At 39.6% G+C, this 17,513-nt stretch overlaps 1 protein-coding gene across 3 annotated transcripts in view; it reads right to left on the bottom strand.

Moving 5' to 3' along the window:
* The window catches only part of Dcaf1 (DDB1 and CUL4 associated factor 1), a 57,338-nt gene extending 40,255 nt beyond the window's left edge, over window positions 1–17,083 (bottom strand). For 2 of the 3 annotated variants that reach the window (XM_034484461.2, XM_076917348.1), the window contains exons 1-8: window positions 16,935–17,077; window positions 9,885–10,002; window positions 8,142–8,218; window positions 4,607–4,680; window positions 3,617–3,730; window positions 3,006–3,143; window positions 1,293–1,802; window positions 882–983 (exon numbers count right to left, since the gene is read on the bottom strand). In XM_034484461.2, the coding sequence (XP_034340352.1) occupies window positions 882–983; window positions 1,293–1,802; window positions 3,006–3,143; window positions 3,617–3,730; window positions 4,607–4,680; window positions 8,142–8,218; window positions 9,885–9,994 (1,125 nt within the window). In that variant the 5' untranslated portion in view covers window positions 9,995–10,002; window positions 16,935–17,077. Of the gene's footprint in view, window positions 1–881; window positions 984–1,292; window positions 1,803–3,005; window positions 3,144–3,616; window positions 3,731–4,606; window positions 4,681–8,141; window positions 8,219–9,884; window positions 10,003–16,934 lie in introns of all 3 variants that reach the window. The other variant, XM_034484460.1, reaches the window with a different exon arrangement.
* Between the last annotated feature and the right edge of the window lie 430 nt (window positions 17,084–17,513).

Here is a 17,513-nt window from a genome sequence, read left to right as displayed (position 1 = left end):
CTTCTGCCTCCCAAGTGTTGGGATTAATGGCACACACAACACCACCACCTGGTCAAACTTGGTAGTTTTAACTGCTGAGCCATCTATCCAGCTCCTATCCAGCTCTAATTTTGCTTTTAAGGATCTCTTTTTGTGAATGTCTTTTTTCAAGTTCTTTTCTGTTCATACGTATTTCGTTATCTTTTGTCCCATATGTATGTGTATATGTATACGTATAGAAACAGATGAATGACTATACCCATTGTAATTCCAAAGAGATGAGTAAACATCCAAAGCTACTCTATAAATGCATCTTGTTCAAAATCAATGTTGTAAATGAACGTAGTATTTCTGGACCACCAGACACAGCTCTGACCTTCAGTGCCATTACACTGTTAATGGTATAGCTACTGAGTGCAAACAGACTGACAGAAACAGACACATAGACAACACATATACACCATCCCACATACTACTCAAATTCTGTTTGATCTCATTCAAATCTTAAAATGTCTAGGGACTGACAGACACTGGTGACATGTGGGTTCACTTAATTAAAATTAACTAAAGTTGAAAATTTAAAGCCAGGCATGTATTAGCTCACACATGTAATCCCAATATCAAAGAGGGTAAGGCATGAGGGCTTGTAAAAGCTCTAGGCCAACCTGATCTAAACATGCGTACTATGCTAACTATGCCACAGACTGAGACCATGTCTCAAAAATAAATAAATGAAACCAGTTCTTCAGAGACATTATACTTTCAAGTGCTGGAAAAATCACAGACAGCTGACTTAACTATACTAACTATATAACTACTATACTAACTTCACTGAACCTGAGTTTCACAAACATCAGTACTAATAAAATACTCAGTGACCTACTGTTTTTTGAAAACTTTACCTTGAGTGCTTCAAAAGTAAGGAGGACGTCGTTAGTCTGTTTCAGATCAATATAAAACATCATCAATTCTCGTGATCCAAGTTGCATGAATATGGGAAGTAACTGAAATAAGGACCAAAAAAGTCTTAATTTTTGGCTTTTTCACATTCTGTATACTTTATGAAGAAAGAATATTAAAAGAAATTAAACATCCCCTTAAAAATGTTTCTATGTTCACATATCAGGTTTATATGAATACACTTTGATCAAACAACCCTTAATCAGGAGTGACTTGCATAAGACCTTATTAACTTGAGATGAAGACCTTTCTGTAGTAGAGTTAGGACTGAGGACTGTGTCTGAGTAAGGTACAATCATAAATGCCCTAGAGGTAAATTTAATAGTCTCAAAATGTCAATCCCAATAACTTACCTCCTGATACTCTCCTAGAGGGGTCAAATACTGAAGAATAAGTCTCTGTTCAATAGCAGGAGTCATAGGATAGAGAGTGTAATTGGTCCCGATCACCCAGGGGGACATTTCTGACCAGCTGCTATTAGACAGCTCAACAAACACACGATCTGGGTCAGAAGATGAGAAGCCCAACTTCTGCTTGGCCTTTCTAAAGTTCTCTCTGTCACCATGCTTTGCTGACTTGTTTTTCTTTAATCCTCCTTCTTCAGGTTTAGTTGCTGAGCTCACTCTACTACTGGTCTTGTGACTTGAATCAAGACGAAAGGAGATCTCCATATCTCTAGAAGCTTCTTGCTCTCCATCCAAGACATCTACTGTCATGTCGCCATAGTCCATATCCACAGCTTCCTCATCCAGAGGCAAAAGGGGTTCCGAAGAGAGCTTCCGTGGACTAGGACGCTTACTGTCCTGCCGCAAAGACACTTCTTGAAGCTGGAGCTCCCTCAGTCTTCTAAGCACTATTGCCACCTAGCAACAATTATTTGAGACAAAGTATTTATTCTGAATCTTAGTTTACATGATTCTTATTAAATAAGTTTTCTTGTTTGTTTTATGAGGTAGAATCTTACTTCTGCCTTTGCCTCTCCAATGCTAAGATTTGTGGTGGCGCATGCCACCACAAACAGCCTATTATACATTACTTTCTATTAAAGGAAACTCAATACTCAAGCAGTTAGCTCAATACCTGGAAATAGTAAAGATTTGATAAATACATTGATTTGATTCTTATAATTTGATGAGATAAGCTATAGCTAAAATAAAGTTTAAAATATATGTATTTAGCCCGGCAGTGGTGGCGCACGCCTTTAATCCCAGCACTTGGGAGCAGAGGCAGGCAGGATTTCTGAGTTCGAGGCCAGCCTGGTCTACACAGTGAGTTCCAGGACAGCCGTGGCTACACAGAAAAACCCTTCTCGAAAAAACCAAAAAAAAAAAAAAAAAAAAAAAAAAAAAAAAAAAAAAAAAAATTATTTCCACAAACAAACAAATGGAATAGCAAAGTAATAGAGTGATACAACAGTTCTACATGAAAAAGAAGGGGTTTGAAGCCTGACAGTAGTAGCACATGCCTTTTAATCCCAGCACTCAAGAGGCAGAGGCAAGTGGATCTCTGAATTCAAGGCCAGCCTGGTCTACAAAGCAAATTCCAAGATAGCCTAGACTACACAGATACACAGAGAGACCCTGTCTCAAATAAACAGAAGGGATTTGCATCTAGAATTCAACCTGAATTGCCTTTCTTTTAAAACTTACAGTAGCGGCTAAATGGAAGGTAATTTTAGTGAGTAAATAATGAGTCTAATAAAATAATAATAATCCATTATAGTTACTGGATTAATATTTCATTAATAATAACAAAATAAAGTTAACAATCCTACTAACTAAAAGTCTTTCAACTTTGCTACATGTGTCAAAATCTTCAAAACACAAAGGTTAAGGGAACATATGAGAAATGAATAAAGGACAAAAACAATGGTTTATGTCATGATCCTTGACAAAAAAAAAAATTTTTAAACTTTAAATGTAAAAAAAAGAAAAGTGAAATCAAAACTCTTTACTATGGAAAGAAATCTTTAAGTGCTGATATAATGATGTCCTAGTACAGGTTTGATATACCTGTTCTGATTCAGACAGCAAATTTGCAACAATTCATTCTAAGAAGGTCCTTACCAACTGTGAATTTTCATCTCTGTAGTTGGCAGCAATATCTTGATTTTCCATAGCACCCCCCAACAGTCCAGTAGAATATGTCCTAAGTGGCTGATCAGCCTCTCGGGCCCATTTGAAAAGATTTTCAACAATTCCTTCCTATAGCAAAGGACAAGAAACAACACAATTTAGAAAGGGTCTATTTTCATGATTAAAATTATAAGGCAAGGTTTGTATCTCATGACAAAAAAAATTAATGGATATTTCAGTGGTAGGCTAGAGATGATTCAGGCATTAAGGAGCTTGTTGCAGAGAAGCTGGGAGGAAGAACCAGGCCTAACTTCAACAATTGTTTTTGGAGCTCTCTTATGTAGAGCAGGGTGGCCTTGAACTCCAACTCAGGAAAGAATGACTCTGAACTCCCACTCCAAATACAGATGTATTTGAGGCAGCTGTATACCACTGCCTCAATACTGCCTCAATACTGCTTTTTGTGTTTTTCTTTTGCCCATCTATAGCATACCATGCTACTTGAATAAGAAAAGGTTAACACCTACTGTAGTAAAAAAACACAAATATAAGAATTCAATCCACTCAATTTACACAACAATGACTTTTCTTCTACCAAGTACCTTTTCTTGAAAGACAACTGCAGTTTCTAGACCTGGCATGATATCCAGTAGCAGTCTGCAAGCTGCAGTATTTAAAGGGGGCTCTCTACTTGTCATCACATATGCATTCACCAGCTGTAAAGAAAAGGGAGGAAAGGAAAAGGAAAGGGGATTAGAATAAAAGGTGGACGAACATGACCTACCTTATATAATATATATATGAGAGAGAAATGTTAACATGAATCCCATCAATTTGTAAAATCAATGTGTTAATAATTACAAGTTTTAAGAAAGGCATAAAGAAGTACTATTTATCTGAAATTCAAGTCAATCAAATTAAAGAAGTTTAATAAATTGTTAATATAGTCCCATGGCTTTTCTAGAGATAGGGAGGGGTTAAAAACAGGGTCAGTCTGACCTCAAAACTCCATCTTTCCCCTTCTTCAGCCAAGTGCTAAAATTGTTTCCAGACATAAGCCATCACAATGGCTTCCATCACTTTCCACCTCCAACTTCTAACAGCCATAATTTCTTGAGCTAGTCATTTTGAGGAACTGAAATATATATATAACATGTATATATACACATACACTCATTTACTCTTCACAACAGAAAGTACCTTTCTATCCACTCAGATACCAGAGCACACACAGCCTTAGTGCAGTCATATACATTGCATGTCAATATTCCTTTTCCATTCAAGAATCTAAAAGGACATTACGTTCCCAATCAACACAGCCCTAAAAAGTGAGTATGGACACTGTAGAGCCTTTACCAATGCTTCACACTAAACATGATACATACCAAATGGAATAATTTTATCACAACCAGATCTTTGTCAAGAAAGAAGCTGAATTACTTATTTATTCAATAACCAAATTTAAAAAAAAAAAAACTACTCCCTCTACGCTCAACATTAACAAAGCTTTACACGACAGAAAACTATTAAATAAATAAATGTGTAAAATCTTCTTACAAAAATTTCTGGAAGAAAAGAAAAAGCAAACCTACTGCATTCATGAAATCATCATTCTTGAAGAGTATTCTCAGCAAATGGCCCAGCATACACTCTGGATCAGCTCGACCTATCAAAATAATAGGGAGACACAAAAGAATAGGTAAGCCAACCCCATTAAACAAATTAAACCTACAAAATAACATCTGCATTCTGTGTAACTACGGCTAATAAACTGTCAGCAAAAATAAACAAAAACAAAGAATTGTGAGGAAATTTAGTTAAACATTTTTAGGGTTAGAAATGGTAGCCCGGCAGTGGTGGCGCACACCTTTAATCCCAGCACTTGGGAAGCAGAGGCAGGTGGAGTTCGAGGCCAGCCTGGTCTACAGAGTGAGTTCCAGGACAGCCAGGGCTATACAGAGAAACCCTGTCTCAAAAAAAAAAAAAAAAAAAAAACAACCCCAAAAAGACTAATACCTGGGGGTTTGGGGGGGGGGAAAAAAAGATTAATACCTGGGGCTGAAAAGATGGCTCAGTGGTTAAGAGCACTGACTGCTCTTCCAAGGTCCTGAGTTCAATTCTCAGCACCACATGGTGGCTCACAGCCATCTGTAATGAGATCTGATGACCTCTTCTGGTGTGTCTGAAGACATCTACAGTGTACTTATATACATAAAATAAATAAATCTTAAAAAAAAAAAAGACTAATACCTGACCAAACATTTATTATCTGTTTTCTAGCCCCCCTCATAAGTTCACTATAAGTTTAAAGCAATAATTTTTATGTCATAAGTTAGCAGGGTTTTTCTCAGGAGTCAAACTCTGCCTTGTGTCTTATTATTTTGAAGTCTTTCATAAACTAGTCTCTCATTTATTTTCTGTTCTTGCACCTACAATAAATTAATTGTCCATTCCCAGTTTATGACCTTTAGTTACCAGAATGGCCTTATTCCTAATCTGGAAGGAATGTTTTCCTTGACTAATTTATTCCAAGCCTGTTTTCTTTTCCTAGTGCAATTAAGCCTATGACACATGAAGGTTTACAAAGTTGTCTTTGCAGCTTTTATTCTATAGAGGACTTGAGATTACTTGTATCAATTTAGGAGTTCTATAAAATCATTATCAGGGATTATGAAATCATCAATTTGTCTACACAGTTACTACATGAAAGTACATCTTCATACTGAGTCTGTAGGAAATATGCCCAATAAGGTGGGCTGATGCCTCAGAATTATTAGGCTATATGACACTGACAAGAAAGGCATATCAAGAATGAGAAGCAATCCTGAGATAAAGGCTCTGAGGACCCTGTATTCTCAGAGCTCACCTATCGTAGCCATGCAAAACATTGGGCCATCTCAAGAAATCTCACTTGCTTGCTATTTTCTAGATGGCTTCTGACACATGACAATCTGAGTTAGATCCCCAAAACCCATGTTAAAAAACAGGTATGATGGTGTACACTTGAAATCCCAGCAACCGGTAGACAGAGGTAGAATAATCCTTGGGGCTTGCTGAGCAGCCATCCTAGCCAAACTGGGAACACTGAATCCCAGTGAGAGACCCTATCTCATAAAGAACCAGGTGGATGGCTCCTGACTACATCTTAAGGTAACTTCTGGCCTCCACATGCACATATTCCCCAACATGAAAGTACACTCACAAAATATATGTGTGTGTGTGTGTGTGTGTGTGTGTGTGTGTGTGTGTATACATATATATGAACATATATGCATGCACACAAAGATATTAAAAATCTTTAAAATTAAATGTAATATAAACTCTTAAGACATTGATCTTCCTACTTCTCAGTATACTGTCTCCACAATACTGAATTAAATAATGGAATTCTGCCAAGCATCAAGATTATACTAGTTTTTTAAAAAAGGAGGTGGCGGGCTGAAGAGATGATTCAGTGGTTAACAACAATTGCTGTTCTTGCAGAAGACCCAAATTCAGTATCAAGTACAATGTGGCAGCTCATAACTGTCAACTGTATTTCCTCACAAATACAAGAATAATTATCATTTCAGATGGAGGTGCAATGAAATCTTGTTTTGCTTTTTCAAAAGTTAAAAATGGGCAAGATGGTAGTGTCACTCTCTAATCCCAGCACTTAAGAGGCAGAGAGGCAGGCAGAGGTCTGAGTTCACCAGCATGGTCTATAGCATGAGTTCCAAGACAGCCAGGTCTACACCTAGAAATCTTGTCTTGGGAGGTGGTAGAGAAATACACCACACACAAAAAATTAAAAGGTCAGAAAAGAGAGATCCAAGTCTTTTTTTGTTGTTTTGTTTTGTTTTGTTTTGTTTTGTTTTCCAAGACAGGGTTTCTCTGTGTAGTCCTGGCTGTCCTGGAACTCACTCTGTAGACCAGGCTGGCCTCAGAAATCCACCTGCCTCTGCCTCCCAAGTGCTGGGATCAAAGGGGTGTGCCACCACTGCCCGGCTGATCCAAGTCTTTTTGAAGTATACCTAATTTAATTCCTTAAGTTACTTATGTTCTAATGGATCTATAGCCATCACAAATATTTCAATTTTACTACATGCTTATTTTTCTTTCTTGTCCCACAATTCAGAACTAGCATAACAAACTTAAGTTGTTGCTTTGGGGGTTTTTTGGTTTGTTTTTTTGTTTTGTTTTGTTTTGGTTTTCTGAGACAGGGTTTCTCTGTATAGCCCTGGCTGTCCTGGAACTCACTCTGTAGACCAGGCTGGCCTCGAACTCAGAAATCCAACTGCCTCTGCCTCCCAAGTGCTGGGATTAAGGGCGTGCACCACCACTGCCCGGCTTTGTTTTTTTTTTTGTTTTTTAAAAGATGGTAACCCGGCCTCCTGACTAACCTTGAACTCAAGAGATTCACAACCTCTGCCTCCTGAGTGCTGGGATTAAAGGCATGCGCTACCATGCCCAGCAAAATTTAAGAACTTAAAATTTACCACCGGGGATGCTATCTCAATTGAAAAGTACTATCAGCAATTTTCTTTCTTTCTTATTTTTTTAAAAGATTTATTTATTTATTGTATGTGAGTACACTGTAGCTACCTTCAGACACACCAGAAGAGGGCATTGGATCCCATTACAGATGGTTGTGAGCCACCATGTGGTTCCTGGGAATTGAACTCAGGGCCTCTGAAAGAGCAGTCAGGGCTCTGAACTGACTGAGCCATCTTTCCAGCCCAGCAATTTTCTTTTTAATTGCTTTTTATTATTATTTGTGTTAGAGACACATGTAATATACAAAGTGTGTCTATGAACATGCCACAGTACTCAGGCACATGTGTGGAAACCAGGTGACAATTTTGAGGAACAGTTCTCTCCTTATGTGTGCTCCAGGGATCAAACCCAGAATTCAAGTTTTCAGGCTTGCAGCAAGCACTTTTACCCACCAAGCTATTTGTTAGGCCCAACAATTTTTCTTTTCTAAGAAAGATCACATGGGCACAGTGGAGAACACTCGTATCTCAGCTACTCAGGGGCTATGGAGGGAGAATCAAGAGTTTTAGACCTGTCTGAGCAACAAAACAAGACCCTCTTTCAAAAGAAATAGAAAATAAAAAATCTCAGATATAAGAGCACACATCTTACCAGGATGTCGATCATCAAATGGATCTGGATCTCCTTTACGATATTCTTCAGTTTCTTTTTCAATTAATTCAGACATCCTAGCACAAAAAGAAAAGAGTCAAGTTAACTGTGAACAAGCACGTACACACACACACACACAAAAAAAAATACCACGCATATTAATACATATCTGTAATCCCAACACTCAGAAGGTTGAGGCAGGAGGCCTGCTTTAAGTTCAAGGGCAACCTGGGCTACCTACATCATCAGGACAGTTAGAGCCATATAGTAAGACCATGTCAAAAAAAAGCTAAAATTCAAAAGTGTACCATGAGCAATCAATCAATGTGAAGGGGCAAAACACAAAGTTAGAAAAACATGACTTTCCTGGTGAATAACAAAGTCTAAATACTCACCTCATAAAATAATTTACAGTCTTCTTGCATTACAAAATAGCACCACCTCAGAAACTTGAGCCAACAAGTCATCTCTCAAACTTTCATTTCCAGACAGGCATGGTAATACATGCCTGCTACCACTAACTATCTGGACTTTCTCATACCAGTTTCTCAGCTCTTGTGTCCTACTTCTCTGCTTTACCTAGCACAATTTGGTCTCCAGCTTCCAGGGACAAACTATATTCCTTAAATTAGGTCCAAGTAGTATGATGGCCTGCAATTATCTAGCTTCCACCAATTTTTTGAAAGCTTCTTCTATTCCTCTATCTCTAATATTTTATTAAACTTCAAACACATGGTCCTCTCTGCTATTCACAGAAACCAAGTTCATTCTTGCTTCAGAGCCATTCCATGTTCTATTTTGTTAGCCTATAATGTTCCTTCTGCCCTCTACCATGACCCCAAGTAAATATTCTTTTGCTTTTATAAAGGATTAGTTTTGCCTGTTCTAGGATTTCACCTAAAGAGAATCATATAAAGACTTATTATGCCAAGATCCTTCTAAGAAAGCATCCATGTTGTAATAACAAATTCCTTTTTACTCATGATCTCCTTATTTTTCTTGTGTATGTATATGTGTATACATGTGTACATATGTGTGAAAGTCAGAAGACAATCTCAAGTGTCATTCCTCAGGAATGTAATCCATGTGGTTTTTCTTTGGGGCAAGGTCTCTCACTGGACAAACTCACCAAACAGGAAAGGGAGGCTGACCAGCAAGCCTCAGAGATTCTCCTGTCTCTACCTTCCCAACAATGAGATTACAAGTGTACATCAGCATGTCTGAATTAAAAAAAAAAAAAAACAAAAACAAAAAACGAAGAGGTGGTGGCACACGCCTTTAATCCCAGTGCTCCAGAAACAAGGGCCAGCAGATCTTTGAGTTCTATCAGCCTGATCTACAGACTGAGTTCCATGACACGGCTACACAGAGAAACCTTGTTTCAAAACAAAACAGCAAAGAGAAGAAAATAAAAAAAATCAGAGTCTGTCAAAATATTCTCATATTTTCCTCCAATACCTTTTTTTAATCTGTGTGTGTGTGTGTGTGTGTGTGTGTGTGTGTGTGTGTGTGTGTGTTTGTACATGCATTAAGGGTACCCACAGAGGTGAGGAGGGTTTGAGAGCTGGAGTTACAGGCAGTTAAAAGCAGCCCAACATAGGTGCTGGGAAACAAACTCTACATGAATAACAAGTGTTCTTAACTGCCATTTTGTTAGCCTCAACACATTTATTTTTTAAAATACAGTTTTGTATCTATGAAAAGACAAGAAAGTTGTCTTTGAAAAACAAAAATTATTCTTACCTGGTAAGGATGGGTACCATATCCTGCCCACTGCCATGGTCCTTTTCCCACTGCTCCAGCAGGGTAGTGAGCTCAGCTTTGGAGTCCACATGTACCACTACTGTAGTCATGACTTGGCCTAAAGAGGTCAAAACAGTAAGAAATGAACAAAACAAACATATTTGACATAGTTCCCACAAAAAAGTGTGAAGGGGAGTAGGTAAGGGATAAGCTGGACCGGTGAGATTGCGCACTTGTTAAAAGAGTCTGAGGCTAGCCTGGTCTATTATCAGTTTTACTCCAGCTAGGGCCACACATAAAAATTATGTTGGGCTGGGCGGTGGTGGCGCACGCCTTTAACCCCTGCACTTGGGAGGCAGAGGCAGGTGGTCTACAGAGTAAGTTCCAGGACAGCCAGGGCTACCCAAAGAAACCCTGTCTCAAAAAACAAAACAAAACAAAAAACCCAGTCCTTTTCATTTTTTCCATATTTTTAAAAGAATTATTTATTTATTTTATGTATATAAATACATTGCAGCTGTCTTTAGACACACCAGAAGTGGGCCCATTACAGATGGTTGTGAGCCAGCAAGTAATAGCTGGGAACTGAACTCAGGACCTCTGGAGGGACAGTCAGTGCTCTTAACCACTGAGCCATCTCTCCAGCCATTTTTCCATATTTTTAATGGAGGCTTAAAATTTAAAAAAAAAAAAAAAAAAAGCCAGATGTGCTACCACAATGCCTTCAATCCCAAGCCCTCGGGAGGCAAAGCAGGAGCATCTATGTAAATTCCAGGACAGCCAGGAAGGACTACATTAGAGAAAGATTCTGTCTCAAAAAGAACAAGCCAGGTGTGGGGGATGCACGCCTTTAGTTCTAGAGGAAAAGGCAAGTGGATCTCTGAGTTTGAGGCCAACATAGTCTACAAAGAGAGTTCAAGGATAGGCAGGGGTACAGGAGTATGCAGAGAAACCCTATCTGAACTTTAAAAAAAGGGGGGCGGAGGAGGGAAAATGATGGAATGCCCTTAAGCAATGAGCCTTCTGGAACACACATGCATTGATAATCTGGGCTGCTTTCACTTACTTTCTTCCACGTGGCACTTTTTTTGTTCTTAATGGGGCCTTGAATCCAGGGCCTTTCTTATGTTAAGAACCCTAGCACTCAGTTTATCTGTTTTGTTGTTTGGTACTAGGAATTCTAGTCAAGCATGGTAAGCAATCACTCTAACGCTGAGCTACGTCCCCATGGTTTGTTTAGGGTTGTTATTTTGGTTTGAGGTTTTTTTTGGTTTTTTTTGGGGGTGGGGTAGGGGGGTGATTGGTTGGATTTGTTTGTTTTGAGACTGAGTCTAGTTACCCAGTTTGTCCTTAAACTTAATCTGTCCCCCAGGTAGACCTTGAACTTTCAATACTCCTAGTTCAGCTTCCTGAGTCATAGGGCTTATGGACCTGTCACACAAGGACCATGTATCCATGGGGTTGGGTTGGTTTCATTTGGTTTGGTTTTGAGACAGTGTCACTATGCAACTTGGACTTAAACTCAAACTCACGGCTATTCAACTTTAGTCTCCTAAGGACTCTAGGATCACAAGCGTACCACCATTCCTGATGCATTAACATTTTCAAGGTTCCTCCACATAATCAAACAATTTTTTTAAATGTTTTTAAAGAACAAGAAAGCAGCTATAATAAATGTGAATTCAGGGACATTAAACAGTAAAATCTGCGGCTGGAGAGATGGCTCAGCTGTTAAGAGCACTATCTGCTCTTACAGATTGCTGAGTTCAATTCCCAGCACCCACATGATGGCTCACAAACATCTGTACTGAGATCTGATGCCCTCTTCTGGTATGTAGGCTTATACACAGATTCAGCACTTACACACATTAAATAAATAAAATCTTAAAGAAAAAAAGTGAAATATTAGAACTCAACTTAGAAATACACACAGGGGCTGCATATCCAGCTCTACCATGATAAAGCATTTGCCTGTCACCACAAAACCCTGGGTCTGACCTCTTTTGACCTGTTTTGTGTGTGTGTACATATATGTTTGTGTGTGTATATATATGTATATTTGTGTATATTATACATAAGTATATTTACACATTTAAGTATATTGTATATAAGTATATTGTATATAAATATATAATATATATGTAAGTACTTATATTTAAACTCAGTCTGCTGGTACCATATACCTTTAATTCTAGCACTTGAGAGTCAGAAACAGGCAGATTTCTGAGTTCAAGACCAGTCTTGTCTACAGAACAAGCTCCAGGACAGCCACAGCTGGACAGGGAAGAAAACTTATCACAAAAAAAAAAAAAAAAAAAAAAAAAAAAAAAAAAAAAAAAAAAGCATGATGGCACACACTTGTAAGCGAGACAAGACTATAAAGTAGTTCACAGTCAAAAGAAACATACATGCAGAAACACACACACAAAGGGGTTACTAAGGAAAACATGTGGGGGAAAAAAGTCAGAGTTATTTTTAGCTATAGTGAGTTTAAATAAAACAAAGGCCTGCTAGGTAACTCAGTAGGTAAATGTGCCTGCTACTGAAACTGATGACCAGTTTGATCCCTGAGACCCACATGGTAGAAAGAACTGAAGCCCAAAAATTGTCTTCTGATCTCTAAATGCAAGCCACAAATACAAGTGCCCTCCATTTACACATACTAAAACATTTTTATGTGTGTTTGCCTGTGTGTGTGTGTGTGTGTGTGTGTGTGTGTGTGTGTGTGTGTATATATATATATATATGTCTGCAGATGACAGAGAGGGCATAAGATATCCTAGAACTAGAACTATGAAGTGGACTGTTATGAGATGCCATGAGTGCTAGAAACTGAACTAGTTACTCTACAGAATAGTGCTTTTAAAAGCTAAGCCAACTCTCCAGCCCCAGAAACTTAAAGAAAAGCTAGCTTCTGACTGGTGTAATGAAGTGGTTTACCTAGTACATAGAAAACCTTAGGTTTAATCCTGAGTCTGTGAGTTTGATACACCAATGATATTTTCATAACTTCTAATGACCCACTTCTATAAATGTAACTGCAACTATGAAAAATTACTTTCTGTGGGAAATATGAATCTAACCTATATTAATGAAAGGGGAAAATACATATTCCCAAGTTGTTCTCTGCCCTCCACATAAGCATGCCCATACTCATCCACACAGAAATAAATGTTAAAAATATTTCTTAAGCATGAATATGTTGTGGTAGTGTCCACATTTCATTTCAGCACACAAAGGCTAAGTTTGAGGCCAGCCTGGTCTACATAGTGAGTTCCAGGACAGCCAGTACATTGTAGAGACTTTGTCTCAACCTAAATAAATACATACATACAAAATAAATATAATAAAAATAAATATCATGAATGTTAACCCCTTACTATATCATCAAAAGGTTTTATTAATATAAAATTTACAAGGCATCATTTTGCTTGGTGTAATATAGTGGGTATGCATCATTTAATTCATCCTTTCTTTGTTTTGGAGGGCAGGGGTCTAACTATGTACCCCTAGCTAGCCCAGAACTCTCTACAGAACAGGCTATCCTTGGACTCATAAAAGATCTATCTGCCTGTCTCTGCTTCCCAAGTGCTTGAAAAATAAACCAGTACAAATTTTTTTGTAAGTATCATGCAAAAAGTTATGACATACACCTAATGATGACACAATCAATGGTCACCAAAGTGGAGTATCCAGCCCAAGAAGGACACTGAGCTAAGTAATTAACTGATTTACATGCTTAATTTTCACAGTCACCCTGTGAGGTGGTGACTTTTACAGATGAGGAAATGAGTTAGAGAGGTCCTCAAGACCACACAAATGACACATCCCAGAAAAGAATTGAAGATTTAAAAGAACTCAAATCCCAACTCTGCTGAAATCTGTGAATTCTTACTTAACTTCTCTAAGTATCAAATTAAAAAAAATAATAACTCAACTTCTCTTTCTATTAAATAGAAACAGTTGTGGGGAGCTAATGAAAATTCTATATTAGAGAATATAAAGTCTTAAATATGTTTAATATTCACATTTATACACATGGGATTTCTTTACTCATAAGAATGTGTGCCAAAGTATTTAGAGGTGATATACCTACCAGCTCAAATTCCACAAAATTAATGCAAAAAGATACAGCAAGCAGTTAGTTAACTGTTGAAACTAAAAGATTATCACTTATTTTCACTTTCAAAAAAAAAAAAGTTTGAGGGGCTCAAGATATAGCTCAAGATGTAAAAAGAACTTAATCAAGAATCCCTGGGTTTATGGCCAGGCAGTGGTGACGCAGGCCTTTAATCCCAGCACTTGGGAGGCAGAGGTAGGTGGATTTCTGAGTTCGAGGCCAGCCTGGTCTACAGAGTGAGTTCCAGGACAGCCAAGGCTATACAGAGAAACCCTGTCTCAAAAAACAAAAAAACAAAAACAAAACAAAAAAAAATCCCTGGGTTCCATCCCCCCAAAAAACAAAATGTTGGAACTGAACTAACTCTCTGATCAAACTAACAGATTCTCAAATATACTGGTTTTTTGTTTTTGTTTGCCAGGTTTTTTGGTTGGTTGGCTGGTTGGTTGGTTGTTTTGAGACAGGGTTTCTCAGTATAGTCCTAGCTGTCCTGGAACTAGCTCTGTAGACCAGATTGAACTCACACAGATCCGCCTGCCTCTGCTTCCCTAGTGCTGGAGTTAAGGGTGTACACCACCACCCAGTTCAAGTCCATTGTTAAATACAAAAGTCAAAGTGAAAAAGGTTATGCAGGATTGCAGGATTACCATCTGTGAATTTAAAAGTGTATGCATATCCCCCTGAAATGAAAAAAGTACCCTAGAAATAGCTAAGTATTGTAGTATGACAAGTAATGAAGGAACTGTGTGTATGATAAATGGTTTTCATTACACGTCACTCTATTCTACCATTTCCCCACCATTTTGCAACTTTTAAATTAAACCACAAAACAGGTCCTCTTCTAATACACTACATTGAATGGCCAATTCAACAAAAACTGTCCCCATGTCTAAAACAAAGACTGTATTAAAACAGATCCTGGGCAGAGGAGAAAAGGTTGGAGGAGTACTCCTTTAGGAAAGTTGCAAACCTTACTTAAAGGGAAGACGGTGAGAGGTACATCTCAAGGGTTGGCCCTTGTCAAGCATTCTTTGGGCCCTAAGGCATTAAATTTAATTTCTAACAAAAGGAGGGAGGGAGGGAGGGAGGGACGGGAGGGGAGGGGGGACAAAGCGAGTAAGCCAATCAGTCAGTACTTATGGTGCATACCTTCACAATGCTCAAAAGGCTGCTGAGTGTGATACATTCACAAGTCTGAGGGCAGCCTGGGCTACACAGAGACTATTTAAAGAGCCTTAAGGAAGGGAAAGAAGTGTCCTATGAGAGAGACCCTGAGTCGATCCTCAACACAAAAAGGTAAAACAGAGGAAATTCCAAATGTAAAGCTTCCAGCGAAAAGTTAACACTATAACATTCAATTCTTTATAGCTGCCATTCAAAACTTTATAACTGCCAACGACAATCTCCTTTACAAAAACAGTGGTGGTAAACCAACTACAATCCCTTTAACAAAGTTTGTTTTATCACATTTTATTATTAAATTTAACAAATAAACAGCACTGTTAACAGTAAATACTATGCTCAAAAAAAGTGTAAAAATTTCTCACCTCAAATTACTTTAACACCCAAAAATATATACCCATTCGAAATGGTTAATTGAGTAAGTGCTATATACAAACACAAATCTTAAGGTAGGCAGTGCTGGTTTACACTTTTAATTCCAGTACTCGGGAAGGCAGAGGCAGGCAGGTCTCTGAGTTCGAGGACAGCCTGGTCTAAGCTGAGTTTCAGGGCAACCAAGACTACACAGAGAAACCTTGTCTCAAAAACCAAAAACACAAATCTTGACATCGGACTGAAATGTACATATGATTATAAAAGCCTTGAAGGTAAATGCCAGTAAACCCAAGTAGAAAAAAAAGCCTTCAAAACCTCCAGGTAACACTACCAATGAACTTCCTACTATACATTAACAAAGGGTTTGCAATAGAAAGATAGTGCTACAATAAATTAAAACGTGCAGGCTACTTAAAAGGCTTAACAAAAAGAGAGCGAACCATTAATTCAAGCACTCTAGAGGCAGAGATAGGATATTTTAGTTCGAGGTCAGCCTAGTCTACAATGAGCTCTGGGAAGGAAAAAAAAAAAGAGCAACATAAGATAAACAAAAACGAGTCATTTGTTACTCAAAAACTACTACTATACACACTCCAAGTGTATTCCCTCATCAAATGGAAAAACCAGAGAGCTATCACTGCAACAAGAGGAAACGGACGGACACCTTCTAGGAACAGAAGACAAAGTATGGCAAACGCCCTTGAAAACCCAACAAAAAAACAACTAAAAGCCCTCGGAATGAGCGCTAGAGAAGCCTGGCAGGCAACCTCAGGTCAGACTCAGCGTCTGGGCACCCACACACCTCTCTCCCCTTCCACACTCAACTGCATCGTAAAAGTGGGAGGGGTTGTCGGAGAGCTCCGCCCCCTCGCCCAGTCCAAGAGCGGGGAGGGTGCAAGTGGGAGGTGGCACGGAGCCGAACGAGGGAAAAGCCCGCCCAGGTGACTGAGGCTGCAGGCGGAGACACAGTCCGGGAAGGGGTCTGTCGTGCGGCAAGGAAGAGGAAGCCCCTCGTCTCGTGAGGAACAGATTTGGAGGTGACGAGAGAAATTCAAAGAGCACCTCCTTCAGGTAGAGGCGAGCACACCCTGCCCTCCACGCCTGGATGGAAGAGTTACTCTAAAGAAGCTTCTTTTCAAGACTGGAGGAAGAACCTGGAGGCCCCGCCCCCGGGCAAGGGATCGGAAAGAGCAAAGTCTTGTCAGACCCCGGGCCCAGCCTCCCCGGTGGTCCTGCCTGGCCCCTCGCCGCCCGCAGCCGAAGCAGGTGCCGCCCCTCCCCCAGCGCGGCGCCCACTCTCCCGCCCAGAGGCCCGCGCGCTCGGTCTCCTCGTGCCCCCGCCAGAGAGCCGGCTCCTTCCTTATCCCGCTCACCTTCGCGAGCGGCTCCGCCGCTTTTCCCCCGACCCCTCCAGCGGCCACGGTTCTCACACACCGCCTCCGGTCCCGCACTCACTCTCCCTCACTCACACACACAGCGCGACCACGGCTCCTGAGCGGCCCACATATTATGCGTCACTCGCATGCTACGTACTGTGCGCGCGCGTAACGTTGGCGCGAGGCTCCCAAGCGGGGAGGGGGAGGAGCGGAGGAACATCAAAGCGCTCCTGGGAAATGAAGTTCCGCGTTTAAGGGCGGGGATGGTGGGGCTAGACCTACCAGTAAGCACCAACTCAGCGCATTGACTTCTGGTATTCGTAGTTTTCTTTGGTAAACGTGAATTGCTGTGTATTCATTGGCTGCCGCCAAAGGCGGAAGTAAAAAGTAAAGAAAGGAATGGATCTTTCTAAAAGCCCCAGCTGGCGGGATAACTTTGTCAGTACATAATTCTACCCTGTGTCATCGGAAAGGCTCAGTAGGACTCTGCCACATCAGCCCTAGAAGATGCCAGGGTCAAAGAATATATTTCGCACAAATGTATCAGAAATTACTGTTTTCATTAGACAGAAACTC

Source organism: Arvicanthis niloticus, chromosome 21, assembly GCF_011762505.2.
Source record: "Arvicanthis niloticus isolate mArvNil1 chromosome 21, mArvNil1.pat.X, whole genome shotgun sequence".
In the NCBI taxonomy this organism is placed as follows: Eukaryota; Metazoa; Chordata; class Mammalia; order Rodentia; family Muridae; genus Arvicanthis; species Arvicanthis niloticus.
This window is presented reverse-complemented; position numbering and strand designations above follow the sequence as displayed.